General features: G+C 53.1%; 2 protein-coding genes across 12 annotated transcripts in view; one reads left to right on the top strand and one right to left on the bottom strand.

Annotated features, from left to right (window-relative positions):
- The first annotated feature begins 659 nt into the window (after window positions 1–659).
- LOC132218559 (transmembrane ascorbate-dependent reductase CYB561) lies at window positions 660–11,256 on the top strand. 4 transcript variants are annotated; one of them, XM_059669902.1, is made up of 7 exons: window positions 1,041–1,158; window positions 5,257–5,688; window positions 7,221–7,432; window positions 8,086–8,184; window positions 8,370–8,473; window positions 8,955–9,112; window positions 9,302–11,256. In XM_059669902.1, the coding sequence occupies exons 3-7, from the start codon at window positions 7,234–7,236 to the stop codon at window positions 9,492–9,494; spliced, it is 753 nt and encodes a 250-aa protein (XP_059525885.1). In that variant the 5' UTR covers window positions 1,041–1,158; window positions 5,257–5,688; window positions 7,221–7,233; the 3' UTR covers window positions 9,495–11,256. The 4 variants fall into 4 exon arrangements, with proteins under 4 accessions (XP_059525882.1, XP_059525886.1, XP_059525883.1 ...); XM_059669899.1 differs by lacking the exons at window positions 1,041–1,158; window positions 5,257–5,688 and adding an exon at window positions 660–892; XM_059669903.1 differs by lacking the exons at window positions 1,041–1,158; window positions 5,257–5,688 and adding an exon at window positions 856–878.
- A 2,615-nt stretch (window positions 11,257–13,871) lies between these two features.
- Window positions 13,872–25,884, bottom strand: part of TANC2 (tetratricopeptide repeat, ankyrin repeat and coiled-coil containing 2) — a 281,996-nt gene continuing 269,983 nt past the window's right edge. For 4 of the 8 annotated variants that reach the window (XM_059669888.1, XM_059669893.1, XM_059669890.1 and 1 more), the window contains 3 exons: window positions 25,675–25,821; window positions 23,004–23,104; window positions 13,872–21,429 (listed from right to left, as the gene is read on the bottom strand). In XM_059669888.1, coding sequence (XP_059525871.1) covers window positions 19,473–21,429; window positions 23,004–23,104; window positions 25,675–25,821 — 2,205 coding nt within the window. In that variant the 3' untranslated portion in view covers window positions 13,872–19,472. The remainder of the gene's footprint in view (window positions 21,430–23,003; window positions 23,105–25,674; window positions 25,822–25,884) is intronic. The other 4 variants (XM_059669889.1, XM_059669891.1, XM_059669894.1 and 1 more) reach the window with 1 other exon arrangement.

Below are 25,884 nucleotides of genomic sequence, written 5' to 3'. Positions count from 1 at the left end.
TTTTCCGAAAGAGCCAAGAGAAGGCAGGTGCAGGAATTTAAACCTTTAGACTAGTAGGCTTTCGCGACAGCCCTTTTCGGGACCCCTCTTGCCTGCCGAGAGCTTTGTTACTTTCACTGTAATAATTGGCTTCCCTTTGCTTATCCCTTCCTTGTCCGTGAATTCATCAACTTCTGGAGACAACCTACCCTGCAGCTCACACGCGGGCCTCCCTGCCAGGCATTCATCAGGAAAGGGCCTTTTGTTCTAAGCTTGTAGGAAGTCTGGGCGGGACTTGTGATCTACCCACAGCCTTTCCTGGGAAAAGAACCTGGTCCGGGCCGCAGCAGGAGCTGGCCTCTAACCTTGGCCTGGCCGCCCCGGCCCTCCCCCCACATCCCCCGGCCTCCCGGAGAGCTGGGAAGGACCGATTTGTATCCTGAGGTCAGCTGACCTGGGGGGTTGGGTAGTCCTGTCTGGCTCAGGCAAAGCGGGGTGGGGTGGGAGGTCCTGGCTTCCCAGCAGAGAACCATCTCCTTCGTGGCTGCAACGTGGGCCAAGGCCCGGGCTACGTCTGACACCTAGTGGCCACCTGAGGCCAGGGCGGGGCGAGGGCCAAGCAGGAGGTGAAGGGAGGAAAGGGAGGAAATCTGGCCGCGCTCCTTCCCCGGCACCTGGCCCGTCCCCGCCCGCCCATGCCTCCCGCTTGGCCCGCAGCCTCCGAGGAGCCTGGGCCGAGAAGGCCCCTGCACACCCACGGGGTCGCAGGTCACCATGCGCCCCCGAACGTGGGAGACCCCGGATTAGAAGGTTACCTGCGCTGGGTCTGGAAGGCCGGGTGGCGGGGGCCGCCTGCGCGCCCCCCAGCATCCTGCGCCCCCTGCCACGCGGGACTCCAGGTTGGGGCTCGGATGTGTCAGGACCCTGTCCCGAGATCCAGGGACCACTGGGGGCACTTCCGGACCCCGCGACGCCCCCCCATCCCCGCGCTTGACCTTCGTCGCGTCCGCCGCGGCGCCGCCAACTCGCCGCCGCCCGGTCGCCATGGCGACGCCGCGGCACCGAGGGCGGCGCGACTCGCGGAACCGGCAGAGCGGCCCGGGCGCGGCGCGGGGAGCTGGCGGGCAGGTGGGCGGCGCGGCGCGGCGGGGACCAGCTCGGGGCCCGGCACCCGGCCAGGTAGGCGGCCCGGGTCTGGGGGAGCGGCGCCCGGCGAGGGTGGGGGGGGGGGCTCAGGTGTGCGCGTGTGTGTGGCGGAGGGCGCAGAGCGGGTGGGGGCGGCGGGCCAGGTGCGCCCGACGCGCCCGAGCAGGCCCGGCTCCCGGCGCGGCGAGTGTTTGTGGGCCCCCCTGCTTCCCGGGCTCGGGGACCGCCGAGCGAGGCCCGAGGGTAAAGAGCGTGCCCTGCCGCTTCCCGGCGGTCAGCCTTCGGCCCCCGGGCTTCCTCTGTGCGAGTCTCTGCGGACGGTGGAGTGGAAGGGCCTATGGCTGAGACTGGGCCCGTTCCCCGGCCGGGGTAGAAGTAGGGAGAAGACAGAAGTGGATCAACCACCTTTTGCCACGGCTGGTCTTCTGAAACCTGAGACCGAGACGGTCAAATTGTGCCTCCCGCCGCCTCGCTTCTCCCCTTCTTGCCCCTGTGGCAGGGCTGGCCTGTCTAGATCCCCTCCTCCAAGCTAAGATCCTCAGCTTTTTGGTGTGAAAGTGGGAGTTAATCATTTGGGAAATCCTGACTCCTTGGGTTGGCTTGGCTGGGCCGTGAATTGTGGGTACAGGAGGTGCAGAACTGAGCGACGTCGGCCTTTGACACCTGCGGGCTGGCAAGGCACCACCCCTCTCTGCCGGCCCTTCCCCCAGGGCACCGCCAGAGATCCACGTGGGCCCTGCAGTCCTGGCAGGTCATCAGAGGCTGGCACCCCTGCCACACCCCTCCCCCCCAGTGGCTGTCCCTCTCCTCTCATTCATTCCACCTTGGTGGTCTTGGAGAATTTTCTAAGGCTCATTAAATGAAGCTCGATTCTGTCCCTGTATTTTCAGACCAAAAAAAAACAAAAACAAAAACAAAAAAAGCGTTGCCACCTTCTTGTCGGTACCTTGGTTTCTCCTGTGAAATTGGATTGAGGCAGAAAATACAAGCAACGGGTAAATGTCAAGATGAGCCCGGCACAGAGGAAGGGCTGCGACTGCCTCACCCCCGTGTAGGAGGAGCCTCCTGAACCCAGAGTGCAACCACCTCCTTGTCCCACTGCCTCCCTTGGCGGGCAGAGCTTGGGGTGGTTCGGCAGCAGTGGAAGGCGTTGGTGGAAGAATCACCCCAGATCCGGGGGCGGGGGCGGGGGTGGGGGTGGGGGCTCTGCCCAGTTGGATGGCTGATGATGAACAGAGGGGAGTGTGGCTTTATTAGAGGGGGTCTTGCTGTCTGCGCCACCGGGCTCTCTGTAGCCCCAAACCACAGGTGTCAACAGCGTTTGAAATGTGGCTCTTCCTGCTAAGACCAGAGTTACTAGTAGCTTTTGTTCGATTGCTGTTGCCTGAATGCCTACTCCGTGGCAGGCAGTGTGCGAGGCTCGGGTACAGACCGATTCCACCTCATCTTTGCTTCAGGCCAGTAAAGTGGACCTCGGTGTCCTCCTCCTTATGGCCGAGGAAGCGGGCTCAGAGGGGAGACCGGGGCTGCCTGGGAGCACACAGTCATGAACTGGCGCTGGCTTTGAAGCCACACGTCTGACCAGGCTGCACTGTGACTCCCATGGGCCTAGGGCTTATGCCTTTGCGGACCCCTTCCTCCATAAAAACGATAGAAAGTAAATATGATGTTTTCTGACTGTGTTGGTTTAAAGACAAATATAATCCAGACTGGATTAAAAATTAAAACATTTTCTTCAACCCTAAAATTTTATTTTTCCTCCTGATTTTAACAGAAAATCAAGACTTTTTTTGGGGGGGGGAGGGTCCCTACAAGTAATGGAGCCCTGGCACTGAGTCCCTGTACCTAATGGAGAACTGGACCTAGTGTCTGACTTTCAGCTCAGCTTTCTTCCTGGGGGCTCCTGGGAGGTGGGCTGGTAAGAAAGTGCCCTGCCTCGCAGCTCAGCCCTCATTTTGCCTCTCCTTCATCATATTCTAGGACAGTGGTCACCAACCTTTAGGACCTCACGCACTACCGGCTGGCGACGACTGTTTTAGGACACTCTAGGGCTAGCATGTCAACCTCGAGGCCGGTAGGCCGCAGGCCTCGTTCAAATTGAGCTTTACCCCCCACCCCACCCCCGCCCATCAAGAAAAGATCCAGCCCCACCCCCAGCACAGTCTACCTAACCCAGTTAAAGCCCTGCTGTTGATAAGAAGGGCAGCGGCCAGGCCGGAGGACGTGCGCAGTGTCTGGTCCCCACAATGAGATTAGGCCTGGCGACCTTTTAATGAAACAGTGGCCTGAGGGGGGAGAGTGGTGCTCAGCACGTTCGAGCCCTGCGGGCGGCTCCTGTCCCTGCTGATTTCATTAAGTGGAGTCTGGCTCAGGTGGACATGGAGGGAGGCGCGGCTGTGCAGGAGTGCGAGGGTCTGGCGCCACGTCCCGTGCTCTGACAGAGGAAGGGCGGTGGCCGTGCAGAGGAGACCTTTGGGATGGAGAGCGTCTGCTTCCAGGCCTTTGAAGGTGCCGCCCACATTTCGCGCTGGGAACAAGGGAGGCCCACGGACTGCCAGGGTTCTGGGGGGCCATCCCAGCTGGGAAAGGACGAAGAGTGTCCTAGATCTCCCCATTGGGAAGGGAAGGAGCATGGCCCTAAGGCATGTGCTTACCAGGGAGAGCGTCTCACATGATTTCACAGTTTCAAATGCAAATGTGCTTGTGGGTAGGTGGGATTCCATCCAGCCCGGAAGTGTCCCCTCTGAACCCCCCCCCCCACATCATCAGAAGCAGCCCCTCTTTGCACAAAGATCGGTTGTCAGTTTTGTTGAATGAAATAAGCAAGGGGGGAAGTGCCGTTGCCGATGGCATCCTCCAGCTCATCATCTACAAAACACAGAACCACTCACTGCTCTGTCTTTTCTGTAAATCTGGATTTTCACGCTTAGGTCACCTGTAGGCGGCAGGCGCAGGCCTGCCAGAGGTAGGCTGGTCTTGCTTGGTGTGAGTTTTCTGTCGCCCCGCATACCTGGACTGAGAATCACCCTCAGAATGGAAGGGGACGGGGAAACAGATTGGGCCCCCGTAATTCCAAAGGCCATTCTTTGTCTCTGGCTGGATGCCTACTTACCGGGGGTCCATGTGGACCAGGAGGGCTGCCTCTGGAGCATTTGACATGAAGATCTGGACACAAGCCTTCTGCCATCCCTGCTCTCTTAACCTTCTGTTCCCACCCTGCTGGCTTTTCAGCCCACAGGGGGCGCCAGTGGCCATGGGATGGGGGTTTGAATGGCCTTGGGAGCATGGTTCCCCCTGGGTGAGGAGAATGGGGAGAGACTGCCCTGGAGCCCTGCTTCAAAGCACCTTCCTTGGCCAGCACCCATTCAGATCCGGGATTGGCTTCAGTATTTGGAAAGCGTGACAGCTGTACCCTAGTGACTGGGCATCAGAATGGGCAAAGTCACAACACCCACAGACAGCCAATCCTCGGCGATCCAGAGGGGGCGCCGCTGAGCGTTTTCAGGAGGGAGGTGCTTTTCTGCGGGGGGGGGGGGGGGTGGCGCTCTTGGAGCCCAAGTTTAACTCGTGGCTTGAATTCTTACTGCCCTTTTACTTTAAAACAGGGGTGGGCAAACTTTTTGACTCGAGGGCCACAATGGGTTCTTAAACTGGACCCGGAACAAAAGCATGGATGGAGTGTTTGTGTGAACTAATATAAATTCAAAGTAAACATCATTACATAAAAGGGTACGGTCTTTTTTTTCAATAGTTTTATTCATTTCAAACGGGCCGGATCCGGGCCGTAGTTTGCCCACGGCTGCTTTAAAATCTGCATCTGCTCTGCAAGTTACCTACGCGCCCCTTGCAGGCAGGGCCTCTCCTGTGTGGTTCCAGCCTCCAGCAGTGCGTCCGGCTTGTAGGAGGTGCTCAGCAAACAATTGAGTTGAGCAGCTACTTGCTGCTGATAATTTGGGGCACGACCTTTATCCTCTTTGAGCCCCAATTTCACCCGTCAAATGGGGATAATACTATTATCATGGTGTTATTGCAAAGAGTACATGGGAGGATGTGGGGGGTGCTGAGGACAGAGGAGGGGTTCCCTGGTGATGAAGTCCCCTGTCCTCCCCTCTACTCTGCCTGTCTCCTTAGGAAACTGGTTGGTCGGGAAAAACGCTGGCTCTGGCTGGCCTCACCACCGAGCGGCTCTGAGTCCCCGTGGCCGTCCTCGGCCGCCCGAGCGCCCACGCTGCTCTGACCGTCCTTGGCCGCCCGAGCGCCCACTCTGCTCTTGCTGTTCGTCCCCCTTGGATGAGGGAGGCGTGGCAGGCCCAGGGGGCAGAGCAGGTTCCTGCTGTCCTTCCTAATTCAGAGCTAATCAGATTCGGACCGCCCGGGCTCGCTGGGGTGAATCTAATAAAGGACAGGACAGCATTTCTCTTCCGCACATTTTCCTTGTTGGAGTCGGGCAAGGACTAGACCCCAAGGACACAGAAGAGTGAGGCGCACTCCCTGCCTTCGAGGAGCTCACAGGGTTGCTAGCAGAGAGGCCGCGGGAGCACAGGAAGCAGGACACCAACAAGGGTGAGCAAGCGCCAGGCCAGCCTTGGGGACACGGAGGAGGGGGATGAAGTGATGGGCACGCGCCCATTTCAGGTTGGCGGGGGGGGGGGGGGGTGGGGGCAGGAGGGGAAGAGGGGGCAGTCGCAGGGAGCAGAGGTCCCGGCGCCCGGGAGTGTGAAGTGGGGGAATAACACAGGTTGTGTCGTCAGACCCAGGAACAGTGACAGCCGCCCCCCCAGCGGACTCGGGCTGCAGGTGGAACCCGAGTGAGGATCAGTTGGCATTTCACTGGCGGGGAGTGAGCAGCTGTTCCTGTGGCGGGTCAGACAGACTGAAGAGGGTAGAGAGGTGGGGCAGAAGCTCGGTGCCCTGGCTTGGGGGTGGTGACAGTGAAGGTGGCCAGGAGGGACGTGATGGGGAGAGGCCTGGGGAGGACCCCCGGATTGGGTGGGCTGTCTGCGCTGGGACGAGGAGGAGACGGACGGCCTCTCTGGGCACCTGGGAGGTCGGGAGAGGAGTGCGGCTTCGGATGGGCTATGTGTCAGGATGTCCAGGTAGAGATGTTAGTGGACAGTGAGACGGGGTTTGACTTGGGGGAGAGGACAGAACCGGCACCAGCCGTAGGAGTCGCCAGTGTAGATAGAGGCGACAGGCAAGGACAGAGGCGAGAGGTTCCCTGTGTGCCGGGGTTTCTGACACAGGTGTTCCCACCACCATGGCCGTGTTTCTGGGAGATGACTTGCCAGGATGTACCTAAGACCTAAAAAGCACCTGGCCCTCCTCTCGGGACTCCATTCCCCAGTTAGGAGTTAACTAGGCAGGTGTGCAAGGAAGAACCCTGAGGGCTGGCTGATGTTTAACAAGTGGACCCGTGCCCGGTTCACCATTAAGTTAACAAAGCAGACTAGCCCTGGCGGCGGGGTGCGGGGGGGGGGGGGTGCGGGGGGCAGTCAGTTGGAGCGTGGTGTCCTGTATACCCACAGGTGGGGGGTTCGATTGCCGGTCAGGGCACATCCCAGGTTGCGGCTTCAGCCTCCTTTCTGGTGGCTGTGTGTGGGAGGCAGCCTATCGATGTTTCTCTCTCACTTCGATCTCTCTCTCTCTCTCTCTCTCTCCCCCCCCTTCCCTCCTTTCCTCTGTAAAAACAATAAAAGCATGTCCTTAGGTGAGGATTAAAGAAAGAAAAGCAGGTTAGAAATTGGTGTGATCCTGTTTCTGTAAAAGAATGTATATACATTTCTAGAAGAAAAGGATGTAAATCAAAATGCTGAGTTTTTGTAGGTTTTCTTTTTGCTTATTTGTATTTTACTGTAGGCAGTGTGTGTTATTAACAGCTCCCTCCTGTTAGGACAGCCGGCACTCCCGCTGAGCTGCTCTCAGAAAGTGGGGGGTGGGTGTGGAAGGGGCTGGGAGAGGCTGGTGAGCACATTAGCACGGAGTGTGGGGTGTGGGGCGGCAGAGAGGGGGACGGCAGGGGGGCGCCTTGGGGGTCCTGGGCCGTGTCATTTGGAGGTTGTGGCGGTCCCCTGAGCTCTGCTGTCTTTCTCCTGCAGCTGCCGCCTCAGCATGGAGAGCCGTGCCAGCCCCCGCCCTGGAGGGCTGTCCTACTGTGTGGCTTTCTCCCAGCTGCTGGGCCTCACCGTGGTGGCGGTGACCGGCGCCTGGCTGGGCCTGTACCGGGGAGGCATTGCCTGGGAGAGCGCCCTGCAGTTTAACGTGCACCCGCTCTGCATGGTCATAGGCCTGGTCTTCCTGCAGGGAGACGGTGAGTCCTGCGGGCTCCCCGGAGCCGCTCCCACAGAGGTGCTTTGCGACCCCATCACCCCTGAGGTCTCTCGCTGCTAGATCTAAGATTCTAGAAAAGACAGGGAGGGAGGGGCCTGGAGACCCTGGGAGCCCAGACAGGAGCCCTGCCATTGGGGGTGTCCCGGCTCTTCCACCTCCGGCTTCAATGAGGAGCCCCCAACGGTGTGCGCTTCACCGGGAGGAGCCCAGGGGCGGGGCTGGGCGCTGGGCTGCCTTCTGTGGCCCTGTTTGAAGTTGGCGGAATAGTGAGTGTGTGTGGGGCGGGGTGAGGAATGCCGGACAGTCCTCTCTCTGGGTAGGAGTGAGGTCCCAGCCCTGCTTGCTGAAAGTAGTGGACCCTCACAGCCATAAGGGGAGCTCAGAAGCTCGGGGCATCTCCGTGTGACTGCATGATGAACCTCACACTCAACCTGGGATACACAGGGCGCCCGACAAGAAGGTGTCGGACCAGCTGGGCCCCATGGAGCCAGTTTTCTCCTCCATTTCCTGTGGCTGGGGTACCTGGACCAGCCCTTGACTCAGATCAACTCTCAGCCATGGGTGCCTCCTTGCTGCTCTGGCAGGAAGGCCTGGTGCTCGTGAGGGTGCTGACTCCCTTTCTCACTCCCATAGCCCTGCTGGTTTACCGCGTCTTCAGGAACGAGGCCAAACGCACAACCAAAATCCTGCACGGGCTGCTGCACGGCTTTGCCTTCATCATCGCCCTGGTGGGTGAGTTCCCGGGCACAGCCCTGCCTCCCGGCCTTCCAGGCGTCCCAGGCGGGGCGGGGACATTGGGTGCTGGGACGGGAGCCCAGAAGTCCCGGAAGTCCCAGCTAGTCAGGTTTCTCCTGGGTCACCTGGCCCTCTCCCTTCCCCCATTGGCCCATCCTCACATGACCCCTGTCTCCGTCCAGGCCTGGTGGCAGTGTTCGCCTACCACCGGAAGAAGGGCTATGCTGACCTGTACAGCTTGCACAGCTGGTGTGGCATCCTTGCCTTTGTTCTCTATGTTGTGCAGGTGAGTCCTTTCCGCCCCACAGCTGGGGGGGAGGGGGGCAGGGGGCAGGGCGAGCCCGGGGTGGGGCGGGCAGAGGAGTGGGGAGGAAGGGGCTAAAATAGTGCGTGTGCCTCAGCGGGCCCCATTGTCCAGGGTGTGTGCCCACAGGTGAAAGTCCTGTAGTACAGCTGGATGCTGCTTTCAGATTCTGAGATGGGTATAAGCCAGGATTTTAGGGGTGAGGGGCCTTGGATCCCGGTGCCCTTCCAGCTGACACCCATGTAGTTTGGCCAAGGCCCAGCCCTCCGAGGGTGCAGGAGTGACGAAGGAGACAGGCCTGAGGCCAGGACCTTACCCCGAGTGCTCGCTGCTCCCCGCCCACCGCTCTGACGGTGGAGGAAACCAGTGGATGGGTGAGGGGGTGAGGGGTTCCGGTCCGGCTTGGTGTCCTCGGTTGGTGAGCCGATGGCCAGCGTGGTCCCCTCCTCGCCGTCCCTCCCAGTGGCTGGTGGGCTTCAGCTTCTTCCTGTTCCCTGGAGCTTCGTTTTCCCTGCGGAGCCGCTATCGCCCACTGCACATCTTCTTTGGCGCCTCCATCTTCCTGCTGTCTGTGGGCACAGCCCTGCTGGGCCTGAAGGAGGCGCTGCTGTTTAAACTCGGGTGAGTGCCTGACCCCTGGACCTCTGCCTTCTGAGCCAGCTCTGTGTGAGCCGCCCAGTGGCTTTCTCTCCGGGTGGGGGAGGGAGGGGCTGGGCTTGGACCGAGGCATCTTTCTGGCTCAGGCGTGAATGGCATGTGGCCTAATGGTGACCCCGGGGGTGGCTTCTCCCTTCCACCCTGACCCTGCAGGACCAAGTACAGCACGTTTGAGCCCGAGGGTGTCCTGGCCAACGTGCTGGGGCTGCTGCTGGCTGGCTTTGCTCTGGTCGTGCTCTACATCTTGACTCGCACCGAGTGGAAGCGGCCCCCCCAGGCCGAAGAGCAAGCCCTCTCCATGGACTTCAAGACACTGACGGAGGGCGACAGCCCCAGCTCCCAGTGACAGGCTGCTCAGGCCCTGCGGGGGTGGCGGGCCTGAGTGTGGGGCCTGCTCGGTCCCGTTATCACAGGTGTCTCTCCCACGGCCTCGGGGGCTGCCTTCAGGATTCCTGGCTCCCGGGATGCTGGGCAGAGCGGGTGGGGACCGGAGTGGGTGGGGACCGTGGGGGCAGCCTGCCTCTTTGAACAATGGTTTCCGGGCTGTAGGGCGTGGCCACCTCTGCTTCCCCCTCCTCACAGATGCTTTAGTGCCCTGTTAGTCATGCGCAGCCCCTGCCCCTGGTGTCCCCATCACCCCCTCAAATGGAGAAGCTTTGAGTAGGCGTTTGGGTGATCGCAGAAGCTCAGACCCCTGAAGGAGTCGGACAGCGGCTCCCCCAGTAGAGGCAGTGGGTGAGAGCCGAGTCCTCGGGCTGTGGGGGAACTGGGCCTCAGCGACAGGCCCTGCAGAGCCAAGACTTGCTTTGTGTAGCTGAATTCAAGCCAGGAGTCTCGTTAGCCTGCGGGGACACGTGGTCCGAATGAGCCTGGTGTTTGGCAGTGGAGCAAGTGATATTATCTGTAAACTATGTGGGTGTTCAGAGTGCGGCTCCCCTGGAGAGGGGCGGGACTGGCCCCTGGGAAGCTCTGGAGACAGCTCTCGCCCAGCTGTGCTCTCGAGCCTTCCCTTCTTTAGCTCTTTGGCCTCAGGATGGCTTTGCTGGGAGAGGGGCTGGGGCTGAAGAGGAGGGAGAGGGCCCCTGCGCAGGCTGCTGTGGGTGGTGGCTTACCTTGCAGCTCAGCCTGCGGCTCCCGCTGTCCACGCTCACCAGCCAGGCAGGCACTGCTCTGACCAGAGGCTGAGGGCACCACCTTGTTATCAGTGAAAAGCTGCTCCTCCGGCCCCCTTTCCCTTTCAGTGGGGCGGCGGGGCTGCCCGCTTCTGTCCCGGAGGACAGCCTCATCTGCCCTGACCTTCCAGGGCCCATCTCTGCAGGAAGTGGGGACTGAGTCGGAATCACAGTAACCCCCCAACGCCACACATGTGCCGTGCTGTTAGCTGAGTCACTGTTGGCTTCAGTCTAGAAATAACGTGATTAGAGCATCGACCTTGTGCTTGGACCTGGCGAGTGTTCTCTCCTTGTTTTGTTCATTTTCTGGGCTGTGAGGAGCATGACACAGTTCGAGGCAGACACGCTTTACTTACATGAAGAAGTTAACATTTCCAGATCTAGCGTGTGTTTTCTTAACCGTTGCCTTTTCACAGCTACATGCTGCCTTGGAGAAAGGGGGTAGTCTCCTCTACTGCTCCGATTTCTGACACTCGGTGCCTCCAGCGAGGCCGCTTCTCAGTGGGTGGCTATGGTCCAGCGCCCTCCCCGGCGTGGGCTCCACCCAGCCCCTCCCGCCTCCCCTGCAGCTCGCCTGGACGAGGGTGTTGGCTCGTTTAGACTGTGCACTCAGTGGGGGCCCAGGCCTCATCAATTCTTTCATCACCTGGCACTCGCTTGTGTAGTCAATGTTTACATGTGAGAAAACTCCACCTTAGACAAACTACCAAAGGAAACTGTATCTCCCCTGCCGAATGCCTCAGAGAAACGGAGCCTTGGATTTGCAAGGAAAATCTGTAAACCAGTCTGTTTGCCAAAGTGTATGTTGGATGACGAAGGAGCAAAAAGCCCCAAAAGCTGACCCTTGTAGTTTATTGTATTTGCCTGTGGCCAGTCTTTTGTGAAATATAACGTCATGTCGATGCAACAGGAGATTTAATAAATGTCTACAGCAGATGTCTCGCCTGCTATCGTCATTTATTGTGGCAATAAGGAGCCAGTGCTTTTGGCAGTCAGGTACGTGGAGGCGGTTCTGCCGGGTGGAGAGAAGTAGGATGTCCCCAGGCTGGGCACACAGGTCATGACTAATGATATTTGTCAGCCCAGCTCTGCCCAGGCACGGGGCCGGTGGGAGGCTCTTCCATGTGATGAGGGAAACCCCTTCCTCACCCCCGAGTGGCCTGCACGGTGGAGCTGTTAGGGGCTGATAAAGGCCTCAGCAAGAAGTTCCCCCCAGTATTCCATTAACCTTTTTCTTTTTAAAAATATGCCTCTTTATTCCTTAAGAGCAAAGCCTTGAGAACAGAGGTTCCAGGAACGTTGGGTGGGATCTCGCCGGACGAATACACCGTGTGCTCCTGAAAAGCACTTAAAACGACTCCACAATGTAGCTCGCTCCACGGGACCCTACAGCAAACCCTCCGATGTGGTAAATAGTCCTTTGTTGACACAAATTCTTCCTAACAGTTCCTTCCTTTTCAGTGTGGTGTGTGAGCCAGAGCTGCAGGGGTCTTTGTTTTATGCAGCTGAAGAGTCTCCCAAATCAAGGTTCTCTGTGGACCTTCATTTGCTTAAAAGCATGCAAAGCACGTTGCTCAATACACGCCACAGCTGAGCTCAGTCAGGGTCAGGGCTGCGGGCTCTCGGGGCGAGGGCAGAGGCACCACACCTGTGAGTGTGCCCTCTCTCTCTGGCCTTGGTGCAAACCTCTGAGACTTCAGGGTCTCTGTGTCTGTGAACATTCAAAGGATCCAGACAGGGTGACGCCCCTCCCTCCAGCGCCACTCCTTCACCTCCTCACGGGGCAGGGAAGCCCCACAGGTGCCACAGTGACGCCTCTTGACCCCGGCAGAGTTGTTTCTCCAAAGGAGCACAAAGCAGCGAGCGTCCTTCTTGACCTGCTGCCCTTACCCCTGCAGTTGTTCAGTTTGCTTGCTTCGTGGGTCACCTTCTGAGAAGTGGGCAGCCTGGCACAGGGAATCCGTGCAGGCAGGTCTGAGTCAGTCCCACCTTTGCCTGTCTCAGTTTAAGGTCTCAGGATCTGCATTTGCATTTGTGTTTTGGAGAGAATGATGCCATCTGTCAGAGGTTACGTGTCTCGAGAACAGCCCAGCACCATGGGCTCTGAACATGGCCTCTGGGGGACCTCCCCTTTCACCACAGGGCCTTCCAGACACAATACACTTGTTATGAACGCCCATCCTTGTTCCTGGGAACAGACAGACTCAGTTCCCAAATTTCTCGAGACTCCTCCAGCTCCCATTTTTAAAGCTGAGGGGATGACGCTGCGTGCCGCCCCCCATCTCTGCCTGTGGAAGGGCATCTGGCTACCTCGTGCGCCCGTGGGCAGCGGGGCACTGCGCTACAGGAGCTGCTAAAGGGCGCCTGTGGGGAATGAGAATACGGGGAGACGGTCTGATTCGGGACTTCTGGGATTCGACAAAGACCTTGTTGTTTGCTGCTGCTGTTTCTTTAGTCAGGTTCAGGGTAAGTTCCTTTTTAAGAATTAGCTTTTTAGGAATCACTACCTTCAGCTTTCTTCCAATGTCCCAGGCATCCTTAAAAGGCTTTTTTCCCCCTCTTGCCAACCACTTACTCATTTTTTATTTTTAATGAGCTAACTGGCCGCCCAGGAATGGCTTTCAGACCGAGCAGGTGGGTCCTTCGGGTCCTCTCCTCTCCCGACAGTCCTGGCGTCCAGGCCGGGGTGGCGGGGCACCCCTGGTCTCCTGCTCCCCAGCGTAGGTTGTGTGGGGGAGATGGAAGTTGCTACCCAGCAGGCATGTTTGTTCAGCACGATCCGGCGTCTAGAGGAAGTGGTCTCCTTCCTTGCTTGTCCCTGAAGTAAAGAGGTAGGAGCTAGGCAGGAAAGGTGGCCGGACTCAGTGCTGGCCACTTTGTAAGCAAGATAATGAGTCTCCACAGCCAATTTCAGGAAATCTGCAGCCTCTCCATTCACAGTGCATCTGCCTAGCTGTCTGCATGGTGAGGACTGGAATTTCCAGCCAGATTTCTGAAAAAAAATATAAAGCCACTGGAAGCAGTGGGTTCCCAGCGCTTACCGAGCCAGTCCTGGGACAGCTAGGCTGCCCCCCACCCTCGGGCACAGCTTCTAACCTAGCAGCTCTAACTGGCGGTCGCTTCAGCCTGCCGTTTTGGGACGGTAGCTGGATTGGGTGCAGCCTCACCTCAGCTATTCGAATGAGCCGAGGTCAGTGCTCGCGTGGTGTGGCTGGAGAAAACCTCTTCCACTGAAGAAAAAGCCTCCCTTTCTCATCACGCGGTGAGCCTCGGCGGACAGGCCTCTGACGGCCTTTTCTTGTCCACGGTTCTCCAGGGCCCATCAGTGTCCAACTCCAAGGAGGTGCTCAAGCACTTCCACCAGTGGCACAGCCTGAGGGGTGATCCGGAGGGTCTCGCAGGAGACCAACCAAATCATCTCGCCCTTGGCCTTCGCCTCAACCTGTGGAGTCGTCCTCAGGAGCTTCCTCGGCACCGCAGGCCTCAGTGAGGGTGAGCCTGAGCCAGCTGCCTGGAGAGGTCACGGAAGGAGAAAGCACCACAACGCCATGTTTTTCCAAGTGTTACCCATTTATAAATAAGTACATTTGCTTTCATACATACAGTTCATTGTACAGATGGCGATCTGTATACATGGGCAGGAAAATGCATTCACTTAACTTTTCACATCTATCTCACACAGCTCACATGTACAGACAATAAAACTGCTCAAGCAAGTACAGCAAAGGAAATGCCTTCCTTATACACGGGGGGCTAGACGCCTCTGGTGGGTGTGGGACTCCCCACGGCACGAGTTCACAACTGTGTGGTGTTCAATATATCAGGATAGAGAACAAACATGCATTGGATAATATATACTGTACAGAGAAAGTCCTTTACATCCGAGTTATAGAAAACCTAAAGGAAACTAAGTGCATTAAAGCTTTTTCCAGCAAGTGTCTTGAAAGGACAGCAAAAGGAGGAAGAATCAAAATCAGATTAGTACAAATCCCTCTTTAATTGTAGACGGTACATGTCTGTACTCATTGAAACCATCTTGGATTTGGAGGAGACAGAGCAGAGACAGAGATGCTGTGCTGTACGGAAGGGAGGCCACGCCTGAGAACGGCACCCGTCCTGAGCCTGACGGGCGGCCCCACTCGGCAGGAATCAGCCAAAGGAAAACAAGAGGAAACAGAGGAACGAAGCCAGAATAGGAAGTGTAACTTACAGACTCCCAAAGTAACCTGTGAATGAAGTAGAGATCTAGAGCCAGCATTTCTAACTTTCTTCCAGTTAAGTTGGTACACAATAAGGCAGGTACATTCAAGTACTGAAATTTCCAGAATTAACTCTGTCTGGTCCCAGGGACAGAAGGGATTGATTGCGTCCCCCTAACCAAGTGTTTTGGTTAGTGATTAGGCAAAAGAAAAGTCCAGCCAGCAAGTGCTAGGAAAACAAAGCAGCTAGACTCCTTCCTTTCCAGAGTAGGTCTGTCTGAAAAAACACAAGCGATGCTGGCCTGCACTTACTAGGACATGCATCCAGCTAGAACCTGACGGGTCAGCTTAGCGGAGCGATCAGAGTCAGCAGGAAGAAATGAGATGAGGCGGGTGAGGAAACATGAAAGTAACACTTGATTTTTGGTGTCCAATTATGCGTTCATTTGGTACTGACTTTCAAAGCTCTGACTGTGGCCATCATGTGGCCACATCATCTCAGGGTGGCTCAGCTGCTGTGAGGCATTGGACACCGAAATGCAGGTTACCGACACTTCAGCCCTTGAGTGGTCTGTTATAAAAGGAGTTGATGAAGACCCGGTGGTGATTCAAGTAGCGCTGCACATGGCTCCACCAGCCCCCTTGTGCTTGTGTCCAGGCCCCCAGCCAGCCACCTGTTCCCGGGAGCAGCCAGAGCTGAGTTCAAGGCATTGCATGGTGAAGGTTTCCATGACACGTCTTTGTAGGTAGCTCTTACCCCTAAGCCCTTTGTTCATTGTTGTTAGTCATGGTAGATGGTCAGTCTGGAATTCCTAAAGGAGGAGAAAAAGCCACACCTCCCAATGCACATGCAGCAGGGCAGTTCCGGCCTCCGTGCGGGAGCAGCAGCAGGCTGCCTTGCAGGTTAGCCTGGGAAGTGGGCAGCCCAGGGACAGAGAGGCAGGGTGGGTGAGGCTGGGACAGGGATAGGCCCATCCTGACCCCCCAGGAGAGACTGTTCCATTCAGTGGCAAAGATTCAGAGACCAACTGGTTTTGTCCAAGGCATTTCTGCAGTAGAAAAATAACTATCTTTGAATCAAACCATCCAACTGTGACACTTCTGGAGTTAATAAAAAGTTGGAGGCCAAGAGGGACTGAGATGGGCGCTCATGGGGAAGAAGGGGTCTTCTACACACCCATCCATCCACCAGAGCAAGGGAGTTCTGGCCAACCTTCTCCCAGCCTCTGCCTGGCTGAAGGTCCAAAGAGCTCATCTTCACAACCGGCGCAGATGTGTGAAGACCCCTTTCCAGACCTTTGCTCGCCTTCCTGAACCCTCGGAGCGATGGGCCAGCCTGCTGCCCTAGAGGCAGCCCCTGGAGGAGACGCTGCCTTTCTTTGCTACTGGACAAGCCTGGTGCGGAGCCACAGTGACACCTAGTGGTAACGTATGGTGAAGCAAGGTGACATCCACAGAACCCAATGTCTAGGACTAAAATCTAAGGAAAATACTTAAGGATATGAAATTAGATACTGATTAATTTTTCTATTGGGTACATCTCTGGAATACAAAAATACCAACATTTAGAGAGGGTTTCATAAACTACTATACAATATAAGGACTAAGAATACCTTTCTCTAAGCTGTTCTGTTTACAATAACTTAGGAAGAGTGTTTAGTAATCCAGGCTTAACTAAATCAGCCAACTTGTATCTCTGGACAACGACCTGGGGTACTGTACATGATTCTAATAAGTGGAATTTTCCTGAGCCTTCGAGTTTAAGTTAAACACATCTAAAAAGAGGGCACATGGGAGAACAAGAAGGGCTTGTGCTCTATTAACTTGGGACTTTAATAGTGCACGCCTGCGACCTGGGCAAGCTACAGCAGCAAATACAAAATGGTCTCCATTTTGTCCATGCCAAATTCTCATGTTACACAGGTTTTCCCTTTACTTTGTAAATAAACATTAATTTTTAATTGTTAATTGTGTGCCTTACTGATCCAGTAAATAAAGTAACCATGTCTCAGGAGTCCCTAAGAACATTGCTGGAAAAGCACTTTAAAATCACTGCAAATATTTTTTTGTATTTAAAAATTCTTACTCTTTTTGATGCTTATATACAAGTTATTTCTTGTGCTATAAATGTTGTGATCCACTGCTTGATTTCTTTCCTTTTTTTCCTTGAAAAACACACTAAAAGACGAGCGTTTTTGCTATTTTCTAATGAAGACAGTACTCACACTTAAATATCCAGTATTAGAGTCACAAATTCAAACAGTAAAGTGCACCCATTTATAGACATGACGTGATGGAAACCCATTAGTGCAAGAATTCTGGGCAAACGGAACGTACAACCTATAAGCTGAAGTTGGTCACCACCGTCCCCATTTCAGGGCGATGTGAACAGGATGAGAGGAACTTACTGGTTTCATATGAAAAATCCCCCTCCCCCTGCCCCACCTGAAGCCAGACATCGACTCAGCAAATGCTGTTGGGAGAGGGGCAACTCTCAGGTGCAGTACGAAGATCATCCCATGGCAGTGAAGTAGCAAAACAGGGCACAGGCAGTCTGCTCACAAGGAAGAACTCCGTCTCCTCCCCTCTAAGGTCCAGTGGGCACTTTGTAGGCAAAAACAACTGGCGCCCAGTAGTGATATTCACTCCCTCTTCCAATGGCTAAAAACAAATTGTACTTTGTCGACATTCTAGGTGTTCTGCCCAATGAGACACAGACCCTAAAATTTCCTGTTTTTCCTGGAAAACCGAAAGAGAGACTGTGGGGAGAAGTAGCATATTTATAAAATCACAGAACCTGTTCACCCACCTAGACAGGGGAGTACAGATGTATGTGTCTTGTTCCAAATAAGCAGGGGCACTTTTCTAAGACACTGAGAAATTTTTCAAAATGTAGCAGCGGCTCCTCAGTGAGAGGTGGTTAAAAAGGATAAGATGCAAAAAGCCCAACAGGGTTAAGACCTGGACAATGAGGGAGTGAGAGGCTGCTGGGCTCCCAGCTGTAGGCTGTACTAATGCTGTACATTTTCATCTTCTTGATATGAGAGAGAGAGAGAGAGAGAGAGAGAGAGAGAGAGAGAGAGAGAGAGAGGCTGATGCCACTCTGCTGTCATTGAGCAGATAGTCCTTTGGCATCAGAGAAAGAGTCTGGGTCTTGAGTTAGCCCAGCTGTTGCCTCTAGCATAGGGTCAAGTCCCGGCCTATTTCAGGCTTGCAGGCGGAGGGGGGTCCATCTATTTGGCAGAATCTAAATTAGTAAAGAAGTGTTTCTGGTCTCAATTTCATGCTTCAAGCATGTTGGAGCGATGCTTTCAGAGGACACTTACTATTACAAACTGGTCTGAGCCCATGTGAATTTTTATTCAGGAAGTTGCCCTACCTGTAGCCCTTTACAAACAAGAGCAGTGATTCCTCATAACAGAGAACGAATTCTCTTTTGTTGAGTTTGACTTGTTTAGAAGGTTAAACTCTAAGAACTGATAAGCACTCAGGGCCGGGCCTATGCTAAGGCTTTGGCTTTCAGTGTTCTTGCCGCTCATCCCATGCTGGCCTCAGCCCCTCAGGGGACAGCTTAGCAAGAGACACAGATGGGTGGAGGGAGCCTGGATCAGAAGACCAGGTATCCCATGTACCCCCACCCAGGCTGAAAGGGGGCCTTCTTCACCCTGAAAGGAGACACTTTGTGGTGCCTGGTTTTCAAAATATCACTCCCCAAACACTCCTACCTAAAAAAAGAAACAATAGATAATGAAACTATAGATCTCAAAATGGAATGAGACAACATCTGGCACAAACTGCAATGGCCCTGGGTGCAAATTCTGGGAACAAGTCTTTTAGTCCCATGAGAATTCAATTTGTTTCTCAAAGAACCAATTTCTTCACTAAATACCATCTGGTTTTACAAAAAGAGGGCCAGTAAAACAGTCTAGCTCCAGGCGACGATCCACCTGACAGGATTACTGCACCAGCCAACCTTCAGTTTACTTTTTGTGGAATCTGATGCTCAGGACCTAAAGGGGGATTTCTCCAAAGATTTCCTACAGCCTTTCGATGAGAATCCAGAACAGTCTTTCCTTCTCTCTCTCTCTTCCTACATATTTATTTCTTCCCTCACCCATGGAAAATCAGTAGTTTTTAATGGTAATTGTTGGCTAAACATCTAAAGAATAATTTTCAGTGAATTATTAAAAATTATCCATGATTCTTATCCAATTTTCTTGGCTGACCAAAATATTTAAAAAGCTGGTTTTTAAAATGTTGTTAAAATACTTCTTGGAAAATAAATGTAGTGGTTATTTCAAATAATTACATTGGTGTGTTTTTTCTTCTAATTTAACAGACATTTCTTCTCTTTGTCTTTGATCCTTTCACCCACACAGGAAGACCTGCAACAACCTGAAGGAACACACAAGACCTGAAGACTGCAGGGAGCTGGCAGTAGGGGAGACCAGGGCACCGGAATGCACTGGGGCTGGCTATCTGGGAAACACGGGGTTAGAGTGCAAAGACAAAGGCAGCATCACACTCTTTCTAAAGTTCCTGGAAGAAAACGAACAAGAACATCTTATTTTTGTTAAAAAAAAAAAAAAAAAGAGAGAAAGACATTTACACAACCAACAAGAACATCAGTGAAAGCGATTGTCTCCTGGAAAAAGCTGACCAGTGTGTCTGATCTCCCTGGGTTAAAGCACACGGCACAACAATCTCCTCGTTGGCATCTGAAGAGAGGGAGAGAGCATGTGGCTGGGCACAGCAAGAGAAACTGAAGTCCTGGCTCACTGGAGGCCAGCTTCCCAGTCGGCTGCATGCAAAGGATTTCAGCATGTGGGCTGCCACCTCTGAACACCACACAGAAACTACATGAGAAATTAAGCTAGAGAACTACCTCAAATGTGGAAACCAAGCCTAAAAATGTGCAGTGAAAACATATGGGTCTCACTCCAACAAATGTCTTTAAACATTAGACTCCACAAATGGTCTCTTTGGTTTGATAGGGGATGTCTGCCCTTGTCGAGAGTCCCGGGACAACTGCCTGTACAGGTTGTCCTGGTATGCCTGAGCCACCGGGAGGGTCCGAGCCACCTTCACATCGGGGTAGGAGGAGGCCTGGCTGACTCTCTCTAAGAGGTCTCCACGGGACCCGTTCGCCAGCATCCCGTGGGGGCTGTAATAATCGTCCTCCAGCAAATGGCCATTCTGTGCATTGTTGGTTTTGTTATAAAAGGCAATGTTGCTGATGGATGATGGTGGGCTGAAGGACTCAGGCTGAGGCAAGTTGCCTGGAGACGTGGGGCTGAGAACGGTATCCACTGATGACACTGCCCAGGTCCGATTCTGCTGGTGAAGATGGGGGTACTGTTGAGTCCGGGCTGTTTTATCTATGATCCCCATGAATGGTGTGGTCCTGGATCGGGTGGGCTCACTGGGGTAACCTCCCTGAGTGGGAGACACTGGCGACAGCTCGTCACATGACCTATCATATGCGGGTTTTAGTGGGATCTCCATCTGTTGAATCGAGGAGGATGGCCGGAAGGTAGGTGTTAGGTTGGAGGCAGATGAGATACTATTGCTAGATGGAGAGAAGCGAAGGCCTACGCTTTGGGAGTGCAGCAATGGCCTAGGAGTTGGTGGGTGGGGTTTGATTTCATTGGGGTTGACACCAATAGGTCTTCTGATTAGATGCGACACATCAGGGGAACCTAGTTGGCTAGAGGAACGCTCCAGATCTAGTTTTGAGTGACAGACTGGGTAATAGGATGCGGACTGACTACGTCCAATCTGTGGTGTCTGGCTGTATCTCATGCCACCTCGATATGCCGAGGAAGGTCGCTGTGGAAGGTCTTCTTTGGTCAACCCTCCATGCTGACAGATGGCGCCTGCACTCAGACTGGCCTGGACATGCTGCACAGGTCTCCCATCCCCAACGATCCCCCCAATTGACCCTTGATAAACCAACCGGCTCTGGCTGACTCCTAGGTCCCCTTGTGAAGACTGGTACTTACTAGCCATTGAGTGGGCTACCTGACCATAGGCCCCTGTGGAGATGACAGTGCTGGAATGAACAGCAGAGCTGGGCTGGTTGCTTCTCACAATCTGGGCCTTAGCAGGCTGTAGCCTGAGCCCTTGCTGGGGAACCGCCACAGGAAGCTGAGGCATCTGGTAGGGCCTCTGGGCCATTTTGGATAATGGAGATTTTGGCCTGCCAGGAAGCTGACTAACATTTGTTTCTTGCTGATAGCGCACAGGCGATCCGGACTGGGCTCTATAGACACTCATGCTTTCAGCTGGAGGGCTGGCCCGATACTGAGGGCCTCTTCGGAGAGGGGAGGGGGGAGGGCTTGGGTATTCTTTGCCCTGCCCTCCCACAGGAGGGGGGCTAAAGCGGTAAGATCCACCCTGATGAGCCGGGGAAGTATGTGGTGGACTAGGCCTGTAATGAGAGTTCTGGTGAGTTGGAGAAAGAGCAGGTGAGGTGGACTGATAGCTCTGTCTAGTGGGAGAACCTACAGAACTACTGGACCGGAAGTCAAAAACCTGATGAGAGCCAAGCGGTGAGCTGGAGATGTAGGCGGAGTCCCTGTGGGCTGGAGAGGAGGGTGGGCTCTGGATGATCGGGAGCCCCTGACTGGGCCGTGCCTCTGTCTGGAGGCCAATGGAAACATTTTCAACATCCTGCTCCAAATACTCTTCCTCGAAAATGTCTTGCACAGAGTATATGTCTTCATGCTGTGGTTCAGGCTCTGCTTCTTCTGGCAGCTGCTGCTGAGGCGGCTGTGGCGGCGGCTGCTGCTGCTGCTGCATCTGCCTACACTCCTCCTCCACTCTCATCAGAAGTCTCTGGATCTCACGGTTGTTTGGACACAGCTTGATGGCCTCGTTCAGGTCCTCTAAGGCTGCTGCAAACTGTCTGCTTAACAAAATGTAAACACAGGAACTGGAGTTATTCTGAATCAACAGGAATCACCCAGAGCTGAGAACATGGTCACTATTTCAGAGAACTGTGGGAGCATCTGTCAGAGTCGGGGGTTTTTGGTTTTATTTAATTTGTAAGGAAGGAAACAGGTAGGCTGTCATTCTAGAGAAGTCCAGAACGATTCTCTAACCCGTTCTGCCTCCATCTTCCTTCTGGCCTCTCTGGGATTAGTGAAGAAATGTCCTCATTTTGTCAGTTCAGCCAGGCCCTTCAGGAAGATTCTCTTGGTGCCCAAATGCACACCAGGCAGTATGAGGGTTGGGTGGGGTTGTCATTTACAGGGTCACTGTCAATTAGCTTAGGAATAAAATAATAACTACAATATTTAAAAATCTTGCTGATCCAGCAGAATTTTTTTGTTATATTCTTAATATTTTGGCTCCAAGTTTCAGGCCTGTTTCATCCTAGGCAAGAACTCTGTCTTCTGCCCTTCCTACCCCTCATCCCACAGCACTATTGCTCCTCCATTCTGCTACATCAAAGCTGGGAAGATAGTGGGCTTGCTGACTAGGCAGCTCAGATTCTAATTTACAAATTAGGACGTGAACTATCAAAGATTTCCCATTCTCTCTATTAATATTGCCCAGAAAAGGAGCCATTTGATTTGTGGGGAAGGAATTATCGGTGGGAAAGAGAACTTGACAGTAAGCTTCTGAAGAGCTTCACTACCCCAGCTAGTTACGATCAGTATTACTGCCATTGTCGTCACTGGGCTTACCCTGGGTTTGATTTCCAGGACCACATCCCCGCCCTGGTTATATCAGTGAGCCTGAAGCAGTTCTTTCCCACGCAGTTTGGGAAAAGGGTGGGATGCTGGCAGGAGGCATCAAGGACAGGGACAAGTTATCCGAAGATCACTGATGGCAGGTTCTAGGTCTTTCTGGGACCCTTCCTGCCCACTGGCCAAACCACAGCAGATGGGCATGAGGGATGGAGTCCATTGTGGGTCCCTCAATCCTGGCAGCAAGGGCCTCCTGTCTCCATGAGTTTGTGGTGTGGGTGGTAGGGCTTTAGGTAAGAAAGAGGTTTGATGCCACCAGACTTGAGGAGAGCCCCCTAAGGAAGACTAAACAATCCAGGGATTCCCCAAACGCCTACAGGAAAAGAAAGAGGAGCCTGTGATGTACGTGACCCATCCTACTTTTCCCTCTGAAAGGGTCGAGGGGATGTCGCCAAGTGACCTCTTCCTGTCACCAGTGTCTCCTTATGCTACCTGCTTGGGGGTTAACACGATTGAGAGATGGCAGAGGGTTCTGGAAAGAAGGTCCCACTCTCCAACATGAAAAAGACGTTTTTCACCCAAAGCAAAATGCGCTAGATTTCCACAGCCCGGAAGACTTGCCAACCTTAAACTGAGTATTGCTATGGGAGCCATCCCCAAAGCGTGGCCCTACGAGTCCTCAGGGATAGACACACATGGGTACATATGCCCCAGGATGGCCTACATTGCCTTGGCCAGATTTTCAGAAAAGAGACCTCTTGCTTTTTACCCTCTCTCTCTCTCTCCTCACCTGCTGCTGCGTTTTGCCCTTGCTCTTGCATAGTAAGCTTCATAAGATTTCGGTTTCAGCTCCAGGGCCTTAGTAGCAAATTCCTCCGCCATTCCAAAATCCTGTCATTACAATAGGTGTGCAAATGAGTCATTGAAGAGTTATGAAAAATAGACAACTTGGGAATAACACAGATCATATGTACATTTCTTTGACACTTATGGATGGAATACCTGGGATTCCTGACATGCCTGGTATAGCTTTAGCCATGTGGCCCACAGCTTGAAAGTTCCTTCTGCCTTTGCCCTGTGTGGCCCTGCAACCACTCATAGGTATGTATCTTCCCATAAGTATAAAAATACTTTTAATTTGCCTTCTTTCTGCCTTTCTCACAAAGTTCTTTCTAGGCCAGAAGCCAAATGTCAACCCAATGAAGTGCCTGAAGTTGGAAACCTGAACTCATTACACATGCATGAATGAGGCCAACACACAGAAATAATCACCTCCCATGATTCACACGCCTACACCTCACATGGAAATTCACCCTACCTCCCTCCTCCCTGCCACACCCACTATTCCTTGGTTTTCCAAGGGATGAGTGAAATCCAAGAGGATGAGGTCTGCGCTGGCTAGATGGAGTAAGGACAGTGTTCAATTATCTGGTCTGCATTGTGACCTTTCAGAATGTGTTGTATGTTTTCTTATGCATACCTACTTCACAGGTAGAATAAGAGCAATACAGCATTTGAATGCTCCGTAAACAGTTCTTGGCACAAAGTAGATGCTCAGTAAATGGTAGTTTCCTTTTTATTTCAGAGGACTTATCTGGTCTGTTTCTTCTCTTAAATGGTTCCTTCTTTAGGAAACATTTAAAGTGAAAAAAACAAAAGAGGACCCTATCTGTGCTATCACTTCATCTCTTTATCACAGAGGCTCCCTGGAGGCACAAAGCTGTAGTTTTTAACCCTTACACCAGAGGTTCTCAACCTGTGGGTCGCGACCCCTCTGGGGGTCGAACGACCCTTTCACAGGAGTCGCCTAAGACCATTGGAAAACACATATATAATTACATACTGTTTTTGTGATTAATCACTATGCTTTAATTATGTCAATTTGTAACAATGAAATTGGGGGTCACCACAACATGAGGAACTGTATTAAAGGGTCGCAGCATTAGGAAGGTTGAGAACCACTGCCTTACACAAAAGAGAAGTTTTTCCTTTCTCTTTTAATGTCAAAGCACAGCACAGTAGCCTCTGGTTACACTTGGGATTCCTAATACAGAAAACAAGGCCTTAGACAGAACAAAGGCCCTGGGGCATAGGTTAAAAAAAAAAAAATGATGGGCAATTTTCTACCAAAGACAGACTTCAGGTGCTAAGCAGAGTTCTGCTCATGGGAGGTGATCATTTCTGAACAAATGTGGAGCTAGAGAGAAAGTATTCCAAGTATTAGCAAGGTTGTCGTCTATCCCTGTTTCCAACCTTACCCTTCACTTTTTTCTTTTGAGACTGTTCTGTCTGGGAAGGTTGTTTTTTGAAGTATACTATTTGTTAGGCAAAGAGAAGCCAGCAGGGTGGCAGCAGCTTCTGTGCTCTGTCTCACTCTCACTAGCTGGTGTCCCAGGAGACCCTGGTGAAAATTCTTCTGTTTCATCTAAGAACCTCACTGCCTCCCACTAAGACACCCACCCTCTCCTATGGGAATCTCTAGTGGCCTCACTCTCCTTAGCACCAGGGGCAGGTCTGCCTCTTAGGGTCCTAACTGTGTCCTCTGAGACACCCAAGCTGTATCAGGGCTCTTTTCATTGTCAAGTTTTAGATGGATGATATGAAGATCATATATACAAATAATCTTTCTGGTATTGATAGCAAAACCATTGCCACTGAGCTGAAATCTCACTATTGTAGAGCTGAGTTCTTTATTGATCAACACTCCTGTTTGGCTTGGATTATTTCTATCTCTTGATGAACTATGAAACCTCAGGCTGGTGGATGTCAGAGACTCCTGACATGATCTTAGCTATTCCCAGTATCTGAGAGAGGGTTCTTGGCCCTGGAGTGTCTGCATGTCAAGGTTGCTGAGGGCATCAGAGACTATCTGCAAAGCAGGCAAGAAGGACCAAGGATTATCTGGGAGATAATAAGGGACCAGGAAGAGTTCTAAGATTCTATCTGCAAAAAGAAGGGACATGGCATGCTAGGATAAAAAGATGAGTAGAAGTGAAAAGTTCAAGATTAGCCTTAGAAATTAAATCTTTAAGTTCATGGTCCTGAGTCCTCTTTCCAGCCCATCCATACGTGACTCGGGGGCCTTCTACAAAGGGAGGGAATGATTAAAATTCATAACTAATTGCAGCTGGAATTTTAGTGACAATTGCTCTCACATTTTCCCAACGACCAGAAAGTTGACTTTGGGGTGGGGAGGATGATGACAGTTTTTTCATCACTTTCAGTGGGAATTATGAAAACTCAGAAACCTATAAAGTGCCCACAGCATTCACTTTTTTACAGTTTGATATGGATTGTACTTAAGAGTTGATTTCTTTCAAATTGCAAATGTCAGTGCTCTGTGAAGGACAACCGAGTTCCAATGGGCCAGAGAAGGATCCGGGGCCTGGTAAAGGCTAGTGAATGACTTGGACTGTCAACTTCCAGGACTGCAGAAAGGAGCTGGGATGAGAAGGACTTACGTTCATTTTCCTGCGACACCGAGAGAGGTTGAGGAGAAGAGACACCTTCAGTTCCCGGAAGGTTTTCAAGTCCTCACCAAACCCTTCTCTAGGGAATTTCTTCAGAGCGTACTGGTAGCGCTGGGCAGCCTCCTTTACTTTACCTTTCTAATGGGAGGACAAGATGGCAAAACACAAAGTTGGTCTGCTGAGCAGCTAAGTTTGGTCCCA

This window comes from Myotis daubentonii, chromosome 16 (genome assembly GCF_963259705.1).
Source record: "Myotis daubentonii chromosome 16, mMyoDau2.1, whole genome shotgun sequence".
In the NCBI taxonomy this organism is placed as follows: domain Eukaryota; kingdom Metazoa; phylum Chordata; class Mammalia; order Chiroptera; family Vespertilionidae; genus Myotis; species Myotis daubentonii.
This window is presented reverse-complemented; position numbering and strand designations above follow the sequence as displayed.